Source organism: Lissotriton helveticus, chromosome 10, assembly GCF_964261635.1.
Source record: "Lissotriton helveticus chromosome 10, aLisHel1.1, whole genome shotgun sequence".
NCBI lineage: Eukaryota > Metazoa > Chordata > Amphibia > Caudata > Salamandridae > Lissotriton > Lissotriton helveticus.
This window is the reverse complement of record NC_136071.1, coordinates 35,744,664-35,763,604: the sequence shown is the minus strand read 5'-3', so window position 1 is coordinate 35,763,604 and position 18,941 is coordinate 35,744,664. Positions and strand designations below refer to the sequence as shown.

Here is an 18,941-nt window from a genome sequence, read left to right as displayed (position 1 = left end):
CTAACTCAGGGCTTCCTCCGCACCAACCCAGGGCTTCCTCCGCACCAACCCAGGGCTTCCTCCGCACCAACCCAGGGCTTCCTCCGCACCAACCCAGGGCTTCCTCCGCACCAACCCAGGGCTTCCTCCGCACCAACCCAGGGCTTCCTCCGCACCAACCCAGGGCTTCCTCCGCACCAACTCAGGGCTTCCTCCGCACTAACTCAGGGCTTCCTCCGCACCAACCCAGGGCTTCCTCCGCACCAACCCAGGGCTTCCTCCGCACCAACCCAGGGCTTCCTCCGCACCAACTCAGGGCTTCCTCCGCACTAACTCAGGGCTTCCTCCGCACCAACCCAGGGCTTCCTCCGCACCAACCCAGGGCTTCCTCCGCACCAACCCAGGGCTTCATCCGCACCAACTCAGGGCTACCTCCGCACCAACCCAGGGCTTCCTCCGCACCAACCCAGGGCTTCCTCCGCACCAACCCAGGGCTTCCTCCGCACCAACCCAGGGCTTCCTCCGCACCAACCCAGGGCTTCCTCCGCACCAACCCAGGGCTTCCTCCGCACCAACCCAGGGCTTCCTCCGCACCAACTCAGGGCTACCTCCGCACCAACCCAGGGCTTCCTCCGCACCAACCCAGGGCTTCCTCCGCACCAACCCAGGGCTTCCTCCGCACCAACCCAGGGCTTCCTCCGCACCAACCCAGGGCTTCCTCCGCACCAACCCAGGGCTTCCTCCGCACCAACTCAGGGCTACCTCCGCACCAACCCAGGGCTTCCTCCGCACCAACCCAGGGCTTCCTCCGCACCAACCCAGGGCTTCCTCCGCACCAACCCAGGGCTTCCTCCGCACCAACCCAGGGCTTCCTCCGCACCAACCCAGGGCTTCCTCCGCACCAACCCAGGGCTTCCTCCGCACCAACTCAGGGCTACCTCCGCACCAACCCAGGGCTTCCTCCGCACCAACCCAGGGCTTCCTCCGCACCAACCCAGGGCTTCCTCCGCACCAACCCAGGGCTTCCTCCGCACCAACCCAGGGCTTCCTCCGCACCAACCCAGGGCTTCCTCCGCACCAACCCAGGGCTTCCTCCGCACCAACCCAGGGCTTCCTCCGCACCAACCCAGGGCTTCCTCCGCACCAACCCAGGGCTTCCTCCGCACCAACTCAGGGCTTCCTCCGCACCAACCCAGGGCTTCCTCCGCACCAACCCAGGGCTTCCTCCGCACCAACCCAGGGCTTCCTCCGGACCAACTCAGGGCTTCCTGTTGAAGTTGTGAGTTCTCACACCATCACAGGCGTGTTGCACAGACCCAAATGTGCTAAAATTACAACATATAACAGAACAAGAGCTCAACTCTGGTTAATCACGAATAGCACTGAAGCACCTTCCATGCAGGCCACACTGCAAGCTCGCCGCCTTCCAACCAAGCACGTCTTAGGGTAGCAAGCTACCACCTACCGGTGTGCGTTGGTACCTCCGAGTTATAGAGAACTATATAAATGCAACTACAATACTCTACTTTGGTTGGGCCAAGCAAATCTGATACCAAACACTGCCAGCCTTCAGGCATTGCATTAACCATCTGAGTGAGCCAAGTGACGTGTGAGTCTCCTAAGCAACTGACTCTGCTTGCACGGAGTGACACAACCTGCACACATCTTGGATTTCAGAGGGTGAACGTACAGCTCCCCCACAATTGAGTAGGAGTGAATTAAGAGTTGCTTGTTAAGAGTTGCTTGAAGAAGGACATGGAAACATCACATCGTGTCTCAATAGTGATAATGTAGATATGTTTCTGTCACTCACACACATGTGTCAGAACCGCACTGCATCAGGTTATGTAAGAAGTCTGAGTTCCACCCCTTGTACCAGCAAACAAACTTCAAGATGGAAGCCAGGAGGAGATCCCAGTTGCCCAGACCATTGGCAAGCTAGTGCTGCCAAGAAACCAAAGTATACGTTTTGAACTGAAAACCACAAACACATGAAGGGAGTGGTGACAGCGGTAGAGAGTACCTGCAGCACAGCTGATCTGATGGAAGTACATGGAACAGGCATGCAGCCAGAAAACACCCTGGGCAAGAAGATTCTAACATCAGGGAGGCACAATCTCAAAGCCCAAGGTGCTGTATTTCTGATTAACTTCACGAGATATCAGTGTCATCTTAAGGATTTTGGGCGCCCTGGGTATAACATATTTTGCGGGGCCCCTGCGCAGAACAAATTTGAATTTTATTACCCATTTCAAGCCCACAGGATGCCAAACAATACTAAATTTTATTACATTTTAACATAGTCACATAAAAACAGTTTAAATATGTCTTGCCCTGTTTGTCAAAAGCTCTTAAGATGACACTTTTGTTAAATTTTAACATAGTCACATAAAAACAGTTTAAATATGTCTTGCCCTGTTTGTCAAAAGCTCTTAAGATGACACTTTTGTTAAATTTTAACATAGTCACATAAAAACAGTTTAAATATGTCTTGCCCTGTTTGTCAAAAGCTCTTAAGATGACACTTTTGTTAAATTTTAACATAGTCACATAAAAACAGTTTAAATATGTCTTGCCCTGTTTGTCAAAAGCTCTTAAGATGACACTTTTGTTAAATTTTAACATAGTCACATAAAAACAGTTTAAATATGTCTTGCCCTGTTTGTCAAAAGCTCTTAAGATGACACTTTTGTTAAATTTTAACATAGTCACATAAAAACAGTTTAAATATGTCTTGCCCTGTTTGTCAAAAGCTCTTAAGATGACACTTTTGTTGAATTTTAACATAGTCACATAAAAACAGTTTAAATATGTCTTGCCCTGTTTGTCAAAAGCTCTTAAGATGACACTGGTTATAAGAGACAAAGTCAGAGGTAACCGTAGGCAGAAAAGCAGTGAAGTTCTGACAAAGAAACAGAATAGACAAAGGTCACATTGACAGAAAATTCATTTTCCTAAGGAGCTCCTTGGAAGGTGGGGACCCGGGCAATTGTCCATTTTTCCCGTGTCTTGAAACGTCGCTGCAAGATATCTCACGACTCTGCCTAGTAGAACCCACCTAGCGCTTGGATTCCTGTCCTCCAACGACAACCAAGTCTATCTTAGAGTTTCATCTTTCGAGGTGCTTCCACAACTCTTTTGGTGCAGTACTGGCATAGATGTCTCTTAACTTTTGTAAGTTTTAAAAAACCTGATTTCATTTTGTTCACAACTGCCACAACTGCCACCACGCCTTCACCTCTTCAAATTTGGCTAAATAGGTGTTTCTTTTTTCACTCATTGAGGAGAGCTCAAAGTATAGTTTAAAAACACTCCTTGCTGAGATTAATGAAACCCTTCCAAGCATCCTCTGGTTTCACAGTGGTCCAGGGCCTTGTTCTTTAACACCTGAATAGCAGGAATGACATTTTGGTTCGTTTACCTACTGGTACTACCAAATGTGAGCCAATGGTCATGTCTAACCAGTACTATTTAATGTGCAATGGTTGCCTTTCACACTTTAATGCACAGCCTTTAAGGTTATTATTCTTGGTCCGTTTACTTCACTCACTATTCAAAGGTCTCATACAGCTCCTGAGACCCCAGCTCTCAGAGCCGTCTAGAAGTTGACATGTTTCGGCGTGCCACTTTTTCACAACAGGCCTTCTCAGCCGCTGGTCCACATTTGTGGAATTCTCATCCTCTAGAAATCCCATTGCCCTGGATTTTCCTTCCCTTCTTTGGGATGTCAACATATTTTATGAACCCTTTCATGCTTGTTAATATCTCAATTAATTGTTCACGTTTCGCTCTTGTTTCTTAAATGTTGTATTCATTTGTGACTGTATGTTGTCTTTTCTGCTCCCTTATAATGTTTATATTACATTTTATGGATTGCGTATGTTTTGTATTTTGTTTTTGAGCTGCACCCCTTCTCTCTCAGGTCATGGAGGTGTTAGAAAAGTGTCTACTATTCCTACATTACACACTAGTGCACACTGCAGTGGAAACATCCAAGAAATGGACCTGTATTCTACACCGGCTATCTGGATTTTGTAGACCCTTGTCTAATCAAATAACCTAGTCTCCCCTTCAGCGAAGAGATAGTGACCGGCAAACCCGATATTCATGGGCTAGAACTTCATCCAGGTTTTCACAAGGCCCAGAAACGTCAAAACAAGCGTAGACTGATAAAGACTACGAAAAGGTGTAGAATCAACGAACTTATGTTTTTAAGAATTTGAGATTAAACAAGTCAGAATATTGTTCCTGGGTCTAGGGATAACCTTTGAATCAATCATATTAAGTACATTGAATATCATAGTTAGAAAAACAACCTTCAAAGTTGTTTTCACACTTAAACGTAACTTCAAATCAACTTTCAAAACAGATGTATCCAGGTGTACACCTTCTGGACACTGAAAGAACATGGTGGCTTGCAACCTTGAACATTAATATGATTGCTTCACTAATTGTCAGATATCTACACTGTGTTTAAAAGAAAGCAAATGGACAGCGTAGGAATACTTGTGTCTATATGTATAACAAATAGTCATTTAAAGAAAGAAAGCTCATGGCTTCTAAATAGAAATGTTGAATTTTAAACAGGGAATCTTAAATATCCCCCCAACCACCCCCGCCACGCCATTACCTACCTTTTTGTCAAGACTTTAGGAATCTGGGGCCCGATGTAGGTAAATCCCATTTACCGATTTTGAAATACCGAATCCTACCGATTCGGTATTCCAAAATCGGTAAATGGGATGTAGGTCCCAACATCTGGATTCGTTACCGAATCCTTAACAATTCTTAAATTACCGATTCGGTAAATACCGAATCGGTAATGCCCATTCATTCCTATGGGCTTTGAAGCCCATAGGAATGATTAGGCATTACCGATTCGGTATTTACCGAATCGGTAATTTAAGAATTCACAAGGGTGCAGGGGGTGTCACTTTGACACCCTCTAGCACCCCCAAAACGGGCATGTGTGCAATGTGGCACACAGACATGCCCTAAGGGCATGTCTGTCTGTCACATGGCACATGTGTACATGCACAGATGTGCATGTACACAGGAATCGGTTTTTTACCATGGATTTGTATTCCATGGTAAAATACCGATTCTGTAGGCCATGTGCTGATGGAACATTGGCTACCTACATTGCATTTTCGGTAGTTCTACCGAATCGTTATCATTACAGAATCGGTAAATATTACCGATTAGGTAACTTTACCGATTCGCAAATGATAACGAATCGGTAAAATTACCGAAAATGTGCCCCTACATCTCGATAGCCCTTTACCGATCGGAAACGGCCGAAAATCGGTATTTTCGGCCGATTCCGATCGGTAAAGGGCTACCTACATCGGGCCCTAGGTTCTTAAAATCGAATTTTGCTGACAAAAAACAAATGCAAATCATTGAATGTTTCAATAAAATGAGTCAATTGAGGGTTTCAGTTGTGCACATGAGCTAACCAGGGGTAACTGCAGTGTTTACCTTCCGGACCATCCTGCTCCCAACAACAAGTCTTTACACTTTCATCAGTTGGTTCTATTGAATAATCAGTTAATTAAATCCAACAACACATCTTTCCACTACAATCAGGTGGCTCTATTGAATGATCAATTAATTGAATCCAATGGCATGACAGGCATAACAAGTGGAACCTTGATGTCAATGATCGTGTCACGAACAGGAAGGGGCGAAGAGACACAAGAGCACGGGTGCGGTACCTACAGAGCCCAATCCAGGGGTTAGAGTCCCATAGAAGGTCAGAAGGAGTGAGACTTGGAAACTGTGGAAGACAGGAAGATGGAAACTACCAGAAGACATACCGTGATTGCGCTTCTGGGTTAGGGCCAGAACATCTGGGGATGTAGGGCAGGGTTAGTATATAAGACTCTGACTCTCACAGGCAGTGATTAATTTGAGCGGGTGGTTTCCCGTGCTCCGCACCGGCACTTAATTGTCAACACCACTGCTTGTGACAGTCTGCCACAAGGGGGCGCTGTTTGGCTACTTTAGAGATGACCACAACAACAGTTAATTATTAATTTAATATACATAAGGAGTGTGAGGGTTTGTAGTTGTGTTGTTGTTATCATTGGCAGCATGGCAGGGGCGATGTGTGGTGCAAGCTGCCGTGGCCCCCTTACGAGAGCCCTGGCACTTTCATTTTTTTTTACAAATTAAGCACTGAGCACAGGCACCGGGTAGGCGCCTGGCAGCGCCCCTAGTCGTTGGGTTTTCGCTTCTGAACTAGTTTACTTTCTTCCTTCCCGGTTCCTGCTCCCCTCTCTCTGCCCTACAGAACTTTGGTTCCCTCCTTGATACCCCAGGGTCCAATACCACGAATACTTTACCTTTCATCCTATGCAGCGCCCTGACTCCGCATCTTCTCCACATCGCTGCTCTCCTCTCCTCGGTATATCCCGGCCCTGGGCCTCTGTCCTGGTCCACCGGGGTTACTTACAGTCCTCTTGAGCCGACTGAGAAGAAAGCTGCTACCCTATTTATTAATGTGTTTTGTATATCATGCTTTCTTTCATCACAAGTGGTTCTAGTAGTCTTCGTCGTGTATTTTTGGCGGGATTGCAGAGCAGGGGTCCTGTCACGATCAGAGGCTGCTGTTGGCCCCATTCTGAACATGTCTTTAATGTCTCACCCCTTCCTTCCCCAGTGCTTACTTGAGCCGTGGTTTCCAGTGCACTTAATTCTTAGCACAGTAGATTATGAAAGTCTGCCACGTGGTGGCGCTGTGTGCCAAATTTGAGTATTAGCATAACAACAACAGTATATTCAGTTGATATATATTAACAAATAACTAATAGTGCCACTCAAGCCATTCTTATAGCTTTGGTGGCCTGGAATAGTCTGAATTGTCACACTTGTAGGAGTGTGATGGTTAGTAATTGTGTTGAATTTGTAATTGGCAGCCCTGGCAGGGGCAATGGATGGTGCAAGAAGCCTGTTCTCCTGATGAGGGCCCTGGCACTTTTTGTTTTACAAATTAACCACTGCTTTCCCCCATTTTGCCCCTGGTTTCTATTTGAGGTGTTACGCCCAGTGTTTTGACTGGAAGGGGTGGACCAATGGAACTGTCGGCTGTAGCCCTTGGGGATGTCATCCTTAACCCCTTGAACGCTCGTGACGAGCTCAGCTCTTCATGACCGTTGGAACGCTCACACGCTGGGCTAATTCCCCTGCTGTGCTGAACGTTCTACACAAATGGGTGTGGGTCATGAGCACACGAGCACCGTGGCTCATGACGTGCTGAGCTCGACATGAGCACCGAGCACTGTGCGCTCCCCCCCCCGCCCCCCAGCACAGCGGGGAATCCGCCCCGCATACAAGGGGTTAAACCAAACCTCGACAGATCAATAGAGATTTACTATGTGTATTTTTTTAACACGTAATTAAACATTTCAGACCAACCCTGTTCACCGACTGTGTGTTATTTTGTATGTCAAGTTTGCCACATGTCTAAGATGTATTGTCCTGCAACAATGCCACACAGAGAGAAAACAGGGTCTGGACTACCAGCTGACACCTTGCAGGCTCTAGACTGCCCCTTGCTCTCAGTGCACACACCTGCCACCCACACATGTGCCACCCTGCTGCAAGAAACACATTTCACATGTGTAAAAGCATACCTCTCTGGGCTTTTATTTTTAAATCTCCTTTTAGAGCAACACTTAGCAGATGAAAATGTTCATTGTGTGGGCCCCAGTGTTGCAAATGGGAATTGTACAGCCCCCTCCTCCTAAAATTATAAGAAGTTCTCTCTCCATCTGAAACTGTAAATAGTAATGCCCATTATAATTGTTCATGTTTGAATCATTATCCTTACCTGGCTCCCACACAAGTCCCACATGAGGTGTGACATAGATCTTCAGAGTGTCTCTACTCAAGGTTGAGGCATGAACTTGTTGTCTTGCAGATGAGTGAAGGGGGTCATATGGTTATAAATGTGCTCCAGGAATCCTTCCCATGGACGCACAACATTTCTTGCAAAATAATCACATTTCAAAGCCCAGGCAAAGCTGTGCCCACTGTTTCTGGAAAGATTCACACACACTTTTAAACCAATAGATGGTACATTCTCAAATAGTTGTACTCCTGTCAGGACTGCCTCTAGGCACAGGCTGGGAAGAGGCATAAGTGCTGGTCTGTTTGTATCTGTCCAGGAGGTCACAAAAGGCCAGGAGGGCTGGAGGCTGTGGACTGCTGGCTGGCTCCCACACTGAGGGTCAAGAACTTACAGTTCCAGGTCATGGCCAGTAGAGGGCGCACAGCACCTCATGGCCTGTGTAAAAACTAGGCTAAGAAGTGGCAAGATAGTGCCTGGCCGGGGGTCTAGGGTGTGTGTTTATTTAAATGGAAAAATTAGTCTGACTCAGGCAACACTGACGAAGGCGGCAACGCCGAAACGCGTTTGTTGAACTGAATGAGTGTGCACGCAAGAAAATAAACCTGGCGTAAAGACTACAAGATTTCTGACTGGAGTGTCCTTAATTGCGAAGCAGTCCGTGGATATGGGAACTGTGTGTTATTCTATATATTGACGCACTCCACCGTGCGGTAAGGAGCCAGCCCTCTTCACTACGGGGGGGCAAGTGGACGCGAACGTTCTTAAGGACATTTGCAGGGGTTGCCCTTTTGAACACTCTACAAAGAACTGGAAGCAAGGCAGGGAAACGATCGAGATGTGCCTTCATTCCCACTTGGTTTGAAATTTGGATCCATTTCGCCAGGATTAATCCCTACCTGACACGGACTACAGATCCCACAAACGCCACTAATTGCTAACGCCCAGGGGGCGGGGACTGATTAGGTAAGGGGGAGAGTTCTGGCAGATGACGAATATGCCACTGAAGGAGAGAGCCCGTCTCTCGAAATGCAATTGGCAGCTGATTTACTTTGAAGATGTCTCCTTTGAATTCCTGCTGGCAGGTTCTTGAAAAATAAAGAGTTCACTATGGAGTTCGTGTGTGGCTGCTTCCTAAAGGGTCCCCTCACTGTGTTGGATATATATATATATATATATATATATATATATATATATATATATATATATATATATATATATATATATATATATATAATTTCAGGGCCTTTAGCCCCACTCTGAGATGGCTTATAACCACGCCATCCCTTCCGGCAGTGGGTGCAGATGCATTCTGTTGTGATGGCACCTTGCTGGTGTGGTGTGTTCTTCTCTCGCCTTCTCTTGCCCCTATACCCTTCTTGCCACAAGGATTGCCTAATTGCCCTTGAGTTAAATGCCCCAGAGGACTGATCTGACAGCACACAAGCTCCCTCAGCGCTGTCGCCTCTCCTGTGGCAGACAGGCGTCTGAGGCGGTTGTATTTGATTTAATTGAAAAATTATTCTTGGAATATCATTACTGGGAAACCATTTCTATTTCTAAACTGTTAATGGAAATTTTCAGGATGAATGGCATTTACCTTTTCATAGAGACTGAATCATAGAATGTCTTTTTAGCCTAAATTGTCTTTTGAATGCTTACTTTTATAAGTGTTTTTCGGAGATATTTATTTCAACACTTTACTTCAGGGGGCTTTATATCATATTTATATATTTTACATTGTCAAACAATTACTTTGGATGCTTTTAATTCACTGACCCATCACCACCTGTAAACACCATCCATCGGCGACCCCTAAAATTCATCAATGCTTGCTCCCCAAATGCACTCACCACCTCTAACCGACACTCATCCCTGAAGCATAAAAGCTCTTTCTGCCCCAAACATCCACCATCCCTGAACCATAAAATCAATCACTATCCCTAACACCACCCTTTCCTGAACCTAAAAACCTATTTCTACTCCTAAACACGATCCATCCCATATCCCTTAAAAACTCAGCACACTCAAACTTCGCCCATCCCTGAACCCTAAAAAACCCTCACCGCCCTTAAACACGAGCCATCGATGACCCATACAAACTCATCACCCTAAACAACTCATCCCTGAACCCTCAAAAGCTCTTTCTTCATCTAAACTCCACCCATCCCTAAATCCTTAAAACCCCTCATTACCCTAAACGTCACTCCATCCTGAACCCAAAAATCTCTTCACCACCCCAGCTGCTACCTATAATTGAACCTTAAAAACCCTCAGCAGCTCTAAACTTCGCCCATCCATGTGAACCTAAAACCTCTCAAACCCCTTACACTCCAGCCATCCCTGAAACCTAAAAACTCCTCACACACCTAACCACTCATCAGTGATCCCTAAAAAACCCTCACCATCCCTACACGCCACCCATCTCTGAACCCTAAAAACCCCTTTCTATGCCTGAACTCCAATTATTCCTGACCCCTTAAACCCCTCATCGTTGTAAACATTACCAATCCCTGAACCCAACACCCCACAGTAGTCCTAAACTCCACTCAAATTTAATGTAATTTTAAATTTTTCGATCAAATTATCTTTTCTTAAAACTGTTTTTGTTTTGTTTTCTCTTAAAATTGTCTTTCCTTAATATTGGTTTGCCTTGAATTGGTTTCCTCCAATGTGGCTCCTCAGTTTTCGTTTTCCATTTATTGACACACGTCACTCTCGGGCACCCGCAAGGGGTGTAGATAAGGAAAGGAGGAAGTGAGAGAAAGCAAGGGGGCTGTGGACAGTAGACCAGGGAGGGGCTGGGGGAGGAAAGAGGAAGCCTGGGGTGGACTTGGAGAAGGGGGCATCGCCTGGTGACATGGGGGGGGGGGGGGGGGGGGACACATGAGGTGGGCTTGTGCTGGGACACAGGAGCACTTACCTGGAGACAGGTGGAGGTGATGGGCTCAGGGGGTGAAAGGTGGGTGACGCGGGGAGTAACTGGGGACAAACATATGCTGGGAACCTCTAGAAGGTACTGGGAGACAGGAGAGGCGCTAAGAGACAGGGTAGACAATGTGAGACAGGGGTTGTGCTGTGAGATGCCAGAACCTGGTGAGATACATCTGCTGGGAAGCAGGGGAGGTACCTGGAGACAGGGAAGAGAGGGAGGGGGTGCTGTAAAACATGAGATGCAACTAGCGACGGAGAGGTGGTGGCAGACAAGCTAGGTACCTGGAGAAGGATGGAGAGGGGGACATGTAAGGAACAGGGAGACAGGGAGGTGGGGGGTGGGAGAGAGGGGGCGAGAGGAAGACATGCGACCTGGAGATGGACCTGTGCAGGGTGGACATCATGGGGTACTGAAGACAGGCGTGCTGGGAAGCAGGGGAGGTACCAGGTGACAGGAGGTGCTGGGAGGCAGGGGAGGTACATGGAGAATGGAGGTGCTGGGAGGCAGGGGAGGTACCAGGTGACAGGAGGTGCTGGGAAGCAGGGGAGGTAGATGGAGAATGGAGGTGCTGGGAGGCAGGGGAGGTACCAGGTGACAGGAGGTGCTGGGAAGCAGGGGAGGTAGATGGAGAATGGAGGTGCTGGGAGGCAGGGGAGGTACCAGGTGACAGGAGGTGCTGGGAAGCAGGGGAGGTAGATGGAGAATGGAGGTGCTGGGAAGCAGGGGAGGTACCAGGTGATAGGAGATGCCGGGAAGCAGGGGAGGTACCAGCAGACAGGGGAGTTACTTGGAGGCAGAAGGTCCTGGGATGCAGGGGAGGTACCTGGAGAAGGAGGTCCTGGGAGGTGGGGGAGGCTCCAGGTGGCAGGGGCTTCTGTGAGGCACGGGATGTACCTGGAGACAGGAAGTGCAGGGGAACATCTGGAGATTGGGGAGGGCGCTGGGAGGCAAAGGGCGGTCCCTGGAGGTAAGGGGAGGTACCAGGGGCGGCCCCTGCAGGTGAGGGGCGGTGCCAGGGGCGGCCCCGGCGCTCCTGTCCGAGGCAGCGCTGTGACTCTGCTGCGCCCCGTGTGATCCTGCACTTCCTCGTCGCTCGCCCCGCGGCTCCTGCTCTGTCCCTCCGAGCCGAGGAGGGCACCTCTCCCGTCGCCCTCACTCACCCCCCATGCCCGCCCCCGGGGGCTCCTCTGTGTGATGAGTCCTTGAATCCACGAGGATCCACCTGCCGGCGCGGGACGATGAGTCTGGAGAACCTGCGGGGCTTCCTGGCCCGGGTGGGGTCGGCGGAGGAGCAGGCGCTGGCCGAGGAGTTCAAGGTGAGACCCCCCCCCCCCCATCTACGACCCTCCCTCCCCCTTTAACGCTGCCCCTTCCAGGTGCCAGTGCCTCACACACACCTGCCCTTTTCTGCTTCCTGGAACGGGTGCTGCTTTACTTCCAATGACAACGGCAGAACTACAAGTCCCACAATGCAAAGCGAAAGAGGAGACCCCGATGGGCCACTCACAGTGGTCTTACTGCAAATAAGGATCTCTGCTGCCGTGCAGGTGCTTTCTATCAGAAGTAGCTTAAGAGACGACTTGGGACTGGGGGGTATTTATCTGTCTGCCCCCGGTGGTTTCACATTAGCATCGTGTCTCAGTGGGTCCAACTGAATGACACCATACTTGCAAGATGTATGCACAGTTTTGGAAAACTGTCCTACCACTGACCGGTGAACTCTCCTAAGGCTTGCGTCGTCTTGGTATAGCGCCCTGAGGCCGCGGCATCGAAGCGCCTGACAGGAGAGCGAGTACGCGCCGCTCGCCCCTGTGTGCACGTGTCCCTTCCAGGGTCCGTGTGTCCAGGGCTGAGGTGACAGCTGTCACCGGGAGAGGAAACCTCCTGGGGCTTCCTTCGGACTGCAGAGGCGCTCGACGCTGCCCCCTTGTGGTTACTTCTTGTTGTTGCGGGTGTGGAAACAGGGCATAGCAACCCAGAGGGCACAGAGCATGCAGCATAGCAACCGAGAGGGCACAGGGCATGCAGCATAGCAACCGAGAGGGCACAGGGCATGCAGCATAGCAACCGAGAGGGTACAGGTCATGCAGCATAGCAACCGAGGGGGCACAGGACATGCAGCATAGCAACCCAGAGGGCACAGGTCATGCAGCATAGCAACCGAGAAGGCACAGGGCATGCAGCATAGCCACCGAGAGGGCACAGGGCATGCAGCATAGCAACCGAGAGGGCACAGGTCATGCAGCATAGGAACCGAGAGGGCACAGGTCATGCAGCATAGCAACCGAGAGGGCACAGGTCATGCAGCATAGGAACCGAGAGGGCACAGGTCCTGCTGGCACCTGTAGCCAGCCCTGTCTTCTAGAGCCCATACGTGTAATGTTTAACGTGCAACTACAAGTCCCAGAGTGCAACGAGGGGGTAAAAAGCCACACATGGCTTAGCGTATCAAGATAAGCATTGTGGGTAAGGGGCAGTCACCCAGTCTGTAACCTTCTTTAGAATGCTGACTGCCCCTTTAGCTGAACCTTTCACTAGTTGGGGGCCATATCTGTGGGTCTCCTTCTCACAGCCAGGCCCCCTCTCATGGGCCTCGCAGCGCTAGATCATGGCTGCGAGGCCGTGAGAGAGGGGGGCCTGGGGTGTAGCAATGGTGTCTTGGGCCCTGGAGCGAGCACTGTCTCAATAGTAAAATAAAGCCATAAAGTGGGTGTTTTGTGGCCCTAAACCCTTGGGGCCCAATTCACAGAGCTAACAAGACAAAATCCTAAACTTACCACCATTTTGGTATTCACAGAAGGCACTTACTCATTTCGGTATTCACAGAAGTTAGGACTCCTAACTTTAGGACTCCTAAATGCCTTCTGTGAATACCGAAAGTCTTAAAGTTAGGATTTTTCTCAGTTTAGGAGTAGGACAGTTAGGACTCCTAACATTAGGACTCCTAAACTGTGAAAAATCTTAACTTTAAGACTTTTGGTATTCACAGAAGGCATTTAGGAGTCCTAAAGTTAGGAGTTCTAGTTAGGACTCCTAACTTCTGTGAATACCAAAACGGTAGTAAGTTTAGGATTTTGTCTTAAGTTAGTTCTGTGAATCGGGCCCGAGGCCCCTGCACCGGCTGCATTACTGATAACTAGGCTCCAGAGTGGGGCCCTTTCCCGTGGTTCCCACAGTAAATGTCCAGTAGTGCAAGCCCCAGAGGAGCCCCCCCCCTTGGTCTTCAGAATGAGGGAACATCGCCGAGAATCCCAGATGTGGGGGGCCCTCACATTGGCTTCACAGTACTGGATCAGGGAGGCCAATGGGAGGGGCAAGCGCCAAAAAAGGGTGCCAGGTGCAAGCAAATACATGCCCCCTTCAAATCCACTGATGGGGCAGTAAATTACAGCCATAATGTTGGTGCTTTGGGCCCCTAGGGTCCCAGGGCCTTGGTGTCACTAGACCTGATGCACTATTGTTAATTACACCCCCGAGAGAGACCCTGTCCCTGGGACTCGCAGTTACAGTCCAGCTCGCTGGGCTTCGTAGCGCTGCATCATGGCTGCGAGGCGCATGGGCTATTGGCAGAGCAATGGCGCCCTTGTACGAGGAAGGTAAATGCCAACAGCCCCCGCCCCCCACCCATGCACTGGCTGGAGAGTTATATACAGCCACAATTAGGGTGGATTCAGCCTAACACCCTTGAGTTCTGGCAGGGCTTTAAGTGGGATGAAAAACAGTGGGAGTCTCGCAAAGGGGCGTGGCCAATGGAAATAAAGGCGTGGCTTAAAAACGCATAAGCTAAAAATCTGTGCTTACCATAGTGTGCCGCCCGACTGGTATTTTGCTGCTTCTGACTTTGCATCCAGATATACAATACAACAAGTAGCATTACACCTACAACAAGCCAGGACTATTGGTTGTGTCAATGTGTTGTTGACTGCATAAGATAAATAAGCAACAGCTATGGCTTCGTTGTATAGCATATTGAAAATGCTTCGGTTCTGCAATGATGAGACTGTGAAAAAACTACGACGAGTCTCCTTGCAGTCACATCAAAGGGAGTGAAGGGTGGGACTGCTGCAGAGTTGAGGTTTATTTTCACCCTGAGAGTGTTGGGCAAAAATGGAGACCCATCTCAGCACCTGCTTTTTAGAGCACCAGCAGGACCCGGCCCACTTAAAGCCCTGGGTCCTGGCAGCACTAGTTCTGGTGCTCCATTGATAAGTAAGTCTCCCAGAGGGTGCTGTAGTGTCTTAAGACTATATGCACCAGGACCCTTGCGGTTCTGCGTGGACTTCAGAGAAATTCTGTAACTTGCTGGGAGGTGTTCAGGTGTGGTTATTAATGGATATGACGTAATGAGAGGGCAGTGTGTGAACGTATGCTGGGGAATATCGACGTCTGTTACAGAGCTGCGTGTGTGGTGTATTCCTTTGTATGCTTCTGGGCTGGGGAAGGTGCTACAACTGGCGATAGGGGATGCCCAAAGAAACAAGACTACTCTTCCTGAGAGTTTGCAACGATGCAGCAAACTGCTCGTGCTTGCCACACGTGCCCACATCAATGTGAATCAGCTTGAAGTTGGCATGTGTAGAGTCCAAGCCCCTCTCCTGCCCATACAAGGCCCTCAAAGCAGTTAAAGGCCCTGCAGAAGAGCACAGTCATTAAAGCCTGCCAGAACCCATTGGTAAGGCTGAAAGAAGAGATACGGAGCGGCGCCATAACACAGAACCATCGTCCATGCAAAGCAAACGCTAAAAGCAATGATAACCAGGTATGAGAATCGGAAATTCACTCACCAGCAAAAAAAGACAAAACGCTTTAAGATCTCAAAATCGGACACGAAGACTCGAGCAAACATGGGTTGTGCTCGCAGAAGTTGAAGGTTCCTGTGGACACAACGAAAGCCATCAGAATAGTGAGATTTTTCAATGGCTGCAGAAGGGAGAGCGAAGTACGATGCAGCTGCGTTCCCGAAACCACCACCTACATTCAGCACCACCAAGCAGCTGAATATTAGCACCAGGGGGACTGCATGGATCAAGACGTTTAATGACTTCATCAATACCCTATAAGAAGGAGATAATGAGAAAATCATTAAATACTTAAAGAACTTTGTTGGTGGCGGACGAAAAGAAGTGCTGAAGAAAATCGCATTGACTGATGCAACATCATACCATCAGATCAAAGAAGAATTTGGAACCAAGTTGAATCTGAGGCCGAACATCGACTATGAAAGGTACATTTTCAATCAAGCGAGACCGCTAGCTGGTGAAACGATAGATGAGTTTGTTGAGAGGCTTGACGTGCTAATCAAACACAGTAAGTATAGTGAATTTAATGACGAAGAAGCCATATGCCTCAGAGTCATCCATAGCTGTCTTTCTGATTCATGTGAAGGTACATGTTGAGCGAGACACTCAGTTTAGAGAAAGTACTAAATGCTGCAAGGGCCGATGAAAGAGAATATCGGCAAGCTGCTGATATGGAAGCTGGAACAGCAAAGAGTGAATCAGTGCTGGTCATGAAAAGCAAGCTCAAGGTAGATGTACACAAATCAACGACTTTAAAAAACAAAAAGTTATTTCCAATGTGTTTTTGTTTTGTTTCTCCTTAAAGGTAAATGTCTAGCCATAGGACGGACGTGCAAATGTTGTGGGAAAGAAAGGCTCCTAATGACATTTTGCAAGGCAAAAGAGAACCCAACTTAGTCGACACCAGAACGCTCCAGAAGCATTCTAGTCATGCCCACAATACTAAAAAGCAACATCAGTTACAACAAGTAGAATCCAGACAAAGTTGATCATCATCAAGTTCATCTTAGATGTTTGTTTGTTCAGATACAAAAGGATGAGTTTTGCAGTGTCGATGGCTGCAGAAATATTTCTAGATGTTATACCTCAAATAAATTAGCCTGTTACGCATGCTTTTAACTACAGTGATGACATACTGATATTTGTGGCACCACAAAAGGAGCATGACAAGTCTCTTACATAAGTGTGCCAGCATTGAACGGAGGAGTCAGGGGGCAGACCACAAGCCCCACTAACCATCGCGGCAGGAGCCGCCGACGACGCTGGTTCATGCCCGGATGCACTACTATTTTGGTTTGGGCTTCCTGCTCTGCCAAGAGCAGACCGTCTGCGCCCGTCCTCGGATGAAAGAGGCTGGGCCATCCCTCTTGGTTTTTGTGTGTGAAGTAGTTGAGAGCCAGAACTCCCGAATGGATAGCCACGCTATCCCTGTCGCCGGTGCTCCCTGACTATACACTGCTCACTTCCCCCTCAACCCGCCTCAGGACTAACTGCGCACTTTATTAATGGCGCCTTCGGTCTACCTCAATTTCAACATTCAACTGGACTACCTCAGGACTCTACCACTACCTCTAGTAGACTCAACACGCTTGAACGGCAGAACTTCTTCGGTCTACTGCAATTAGCACTCATGAAGGCTACCTCTGGACTCTACCACTACCTCTAGAAACCTCAACTCTCTTTGGACCACCTAACTTCTTTGGTGAGGACTGTTCTAATGATGTTTGTATATCCTGAAACTATGTTGTAAAGCGCTCCGATACCCACGGGTCTGGCCAGTGCTATATAAAACTTTAAAAATAAATAAATATAAACAGTATGCTGGAGAGGGCGATTGGTATCATAGCAAATGAAATAGAAATCACAGAACACAAGTTATCCCTGGAGCATGCTATGTTAACAGCCCCACAAATCCCTAGTGAGATGAGAGTTTCACAACCCAGGGGGCGTTGGTGTTGGTGCCAGTGCGGTTACTCGTGCAAATTCATACGATGGAGGGACAGAGCCGCTTGACAACTCTACTACACAGCCCACTCTAAGTTTAGCTATGAAGTACAAAAAACTACCTGGGAAGACCATGACTGCCAAGCAGAAACGGATGTATGTCGGTACAACGCATGCTTTTTCTACGCATGCCTTTACAACGCAGGTTTTACCACGCAAGTCGTTACAACGACTTGCGTTGGGGGGCGCTGGATAGTGAATAGTTTAATTTACTATTCCAACTCCAGTCCCCGTGGATAGTAGGGAAGGTTTTGGATAGTAAATTAAACTATTCCCTATTCTACAGCGCCCTCCAGCGCAAGTCGTTGTAATGACTTGCGTTGTAATTCCTGCGTTGTAAAGGTACTGCGTGGAAAACGTTTTGTTGTAAAGGATGTTTCCCAGCAGAAACCATCTTCTTCTACTCAAAATAATAAAGGCAAACTGCTTACGGACGTTAGCTCAATTCTCATTGCAGCTGATAACCCGGTCTTCTGTTATGTTATGTTAACATGTTCTTCCAGCCAGACCTGTGATGCCTCACTAAATATTGTTATCTCATTGGAAGCTGTATGTGACAAACTGAGTGCTCTCATTGAGGAGAAAATTCGTCCAGTGGTAGAACGGATGACCGAATTGAGGGGTTCTTGATCAATGGTCCTGACCATATAAGACCTGATCCATCTGGTAGCCGCTTATCGGGGGTAACATACAATCCGTACAAAATTTGCAATGTATTCGTCCATCGAATGTGGGTAAGAGCCCTGATACTAAAACCAGGAGGCCTAATTTAGTAAAAGAAATTGGTGACATTGTTCCAAGAAGACTGGAACTCAAGGTATCAGCACTTCATGAACTCATCCCAGCCTGACCTGGCATCTCCGCGCTCAATCCCTCCGGTCAATTGGATACTGTTTCCCCACATCGTCATGACATACTGAATCTTCTGCCGCGGCATGCCCCTACGTACTAATCTTGGCTGGGGTGCCACAGATGTTGGCTGGTCAGCATGAGTCTTGGGCACACGTTTGAAGTAAAGTGGCTCATTGGAATCATAAATATAAACATTTTAATGCATGGGATTTTAAGAATGAGATTCTAGTGTAGAGAAGAGTGGGAAGTCTTGCCAAATTTGAAAAGAACATAGCGGGCGACTGTATTGTTGCACATTTTAGGTATCCTGACCATGTTAGAAGAATTCTGAGTGCACAAGAATATGATAGCATTACAGAAACTCAGATTGTTGCCCTGCCTTTAGGGTACTTTTACAATCCCCCCCAGGGAAACCTGGATTACAAAAATAATTATTTGATATACCATTCACTAATATGTTCTTAACTCTTAGCGGTCTTGAAAAAATAGATTGATGCTTTCATGACCTATTGGAGCTGCA

General features: G+C 48.1%; 1 protein-coding gene across 1 annotated transcript in view; it reads left to right on the top strand.

The window, feature by feature from the left end:
* Window positions 1-11,775: 11,775 nt before the first annotated feature.
* Window positions 11,776-18,941, top strand: part of PTPN18 (protein tyrosine phosphatase non-receptor type 18) — a 329,905-nt gene continuing 322,739 nt past the window's right edge. The window contains exon 1 of the mRNA XM_078664676.1: window positions 11,776-12,082. Within this exon, the coding sequence (XP_078520802.1) occupies window positions 12,005-12,082 (78 nt within the window). The 5' untranslated portion in view covers window positions 11,776-12,004. The remainder of the gene's footprint in view (window positions 12,083-18,941) is intronic.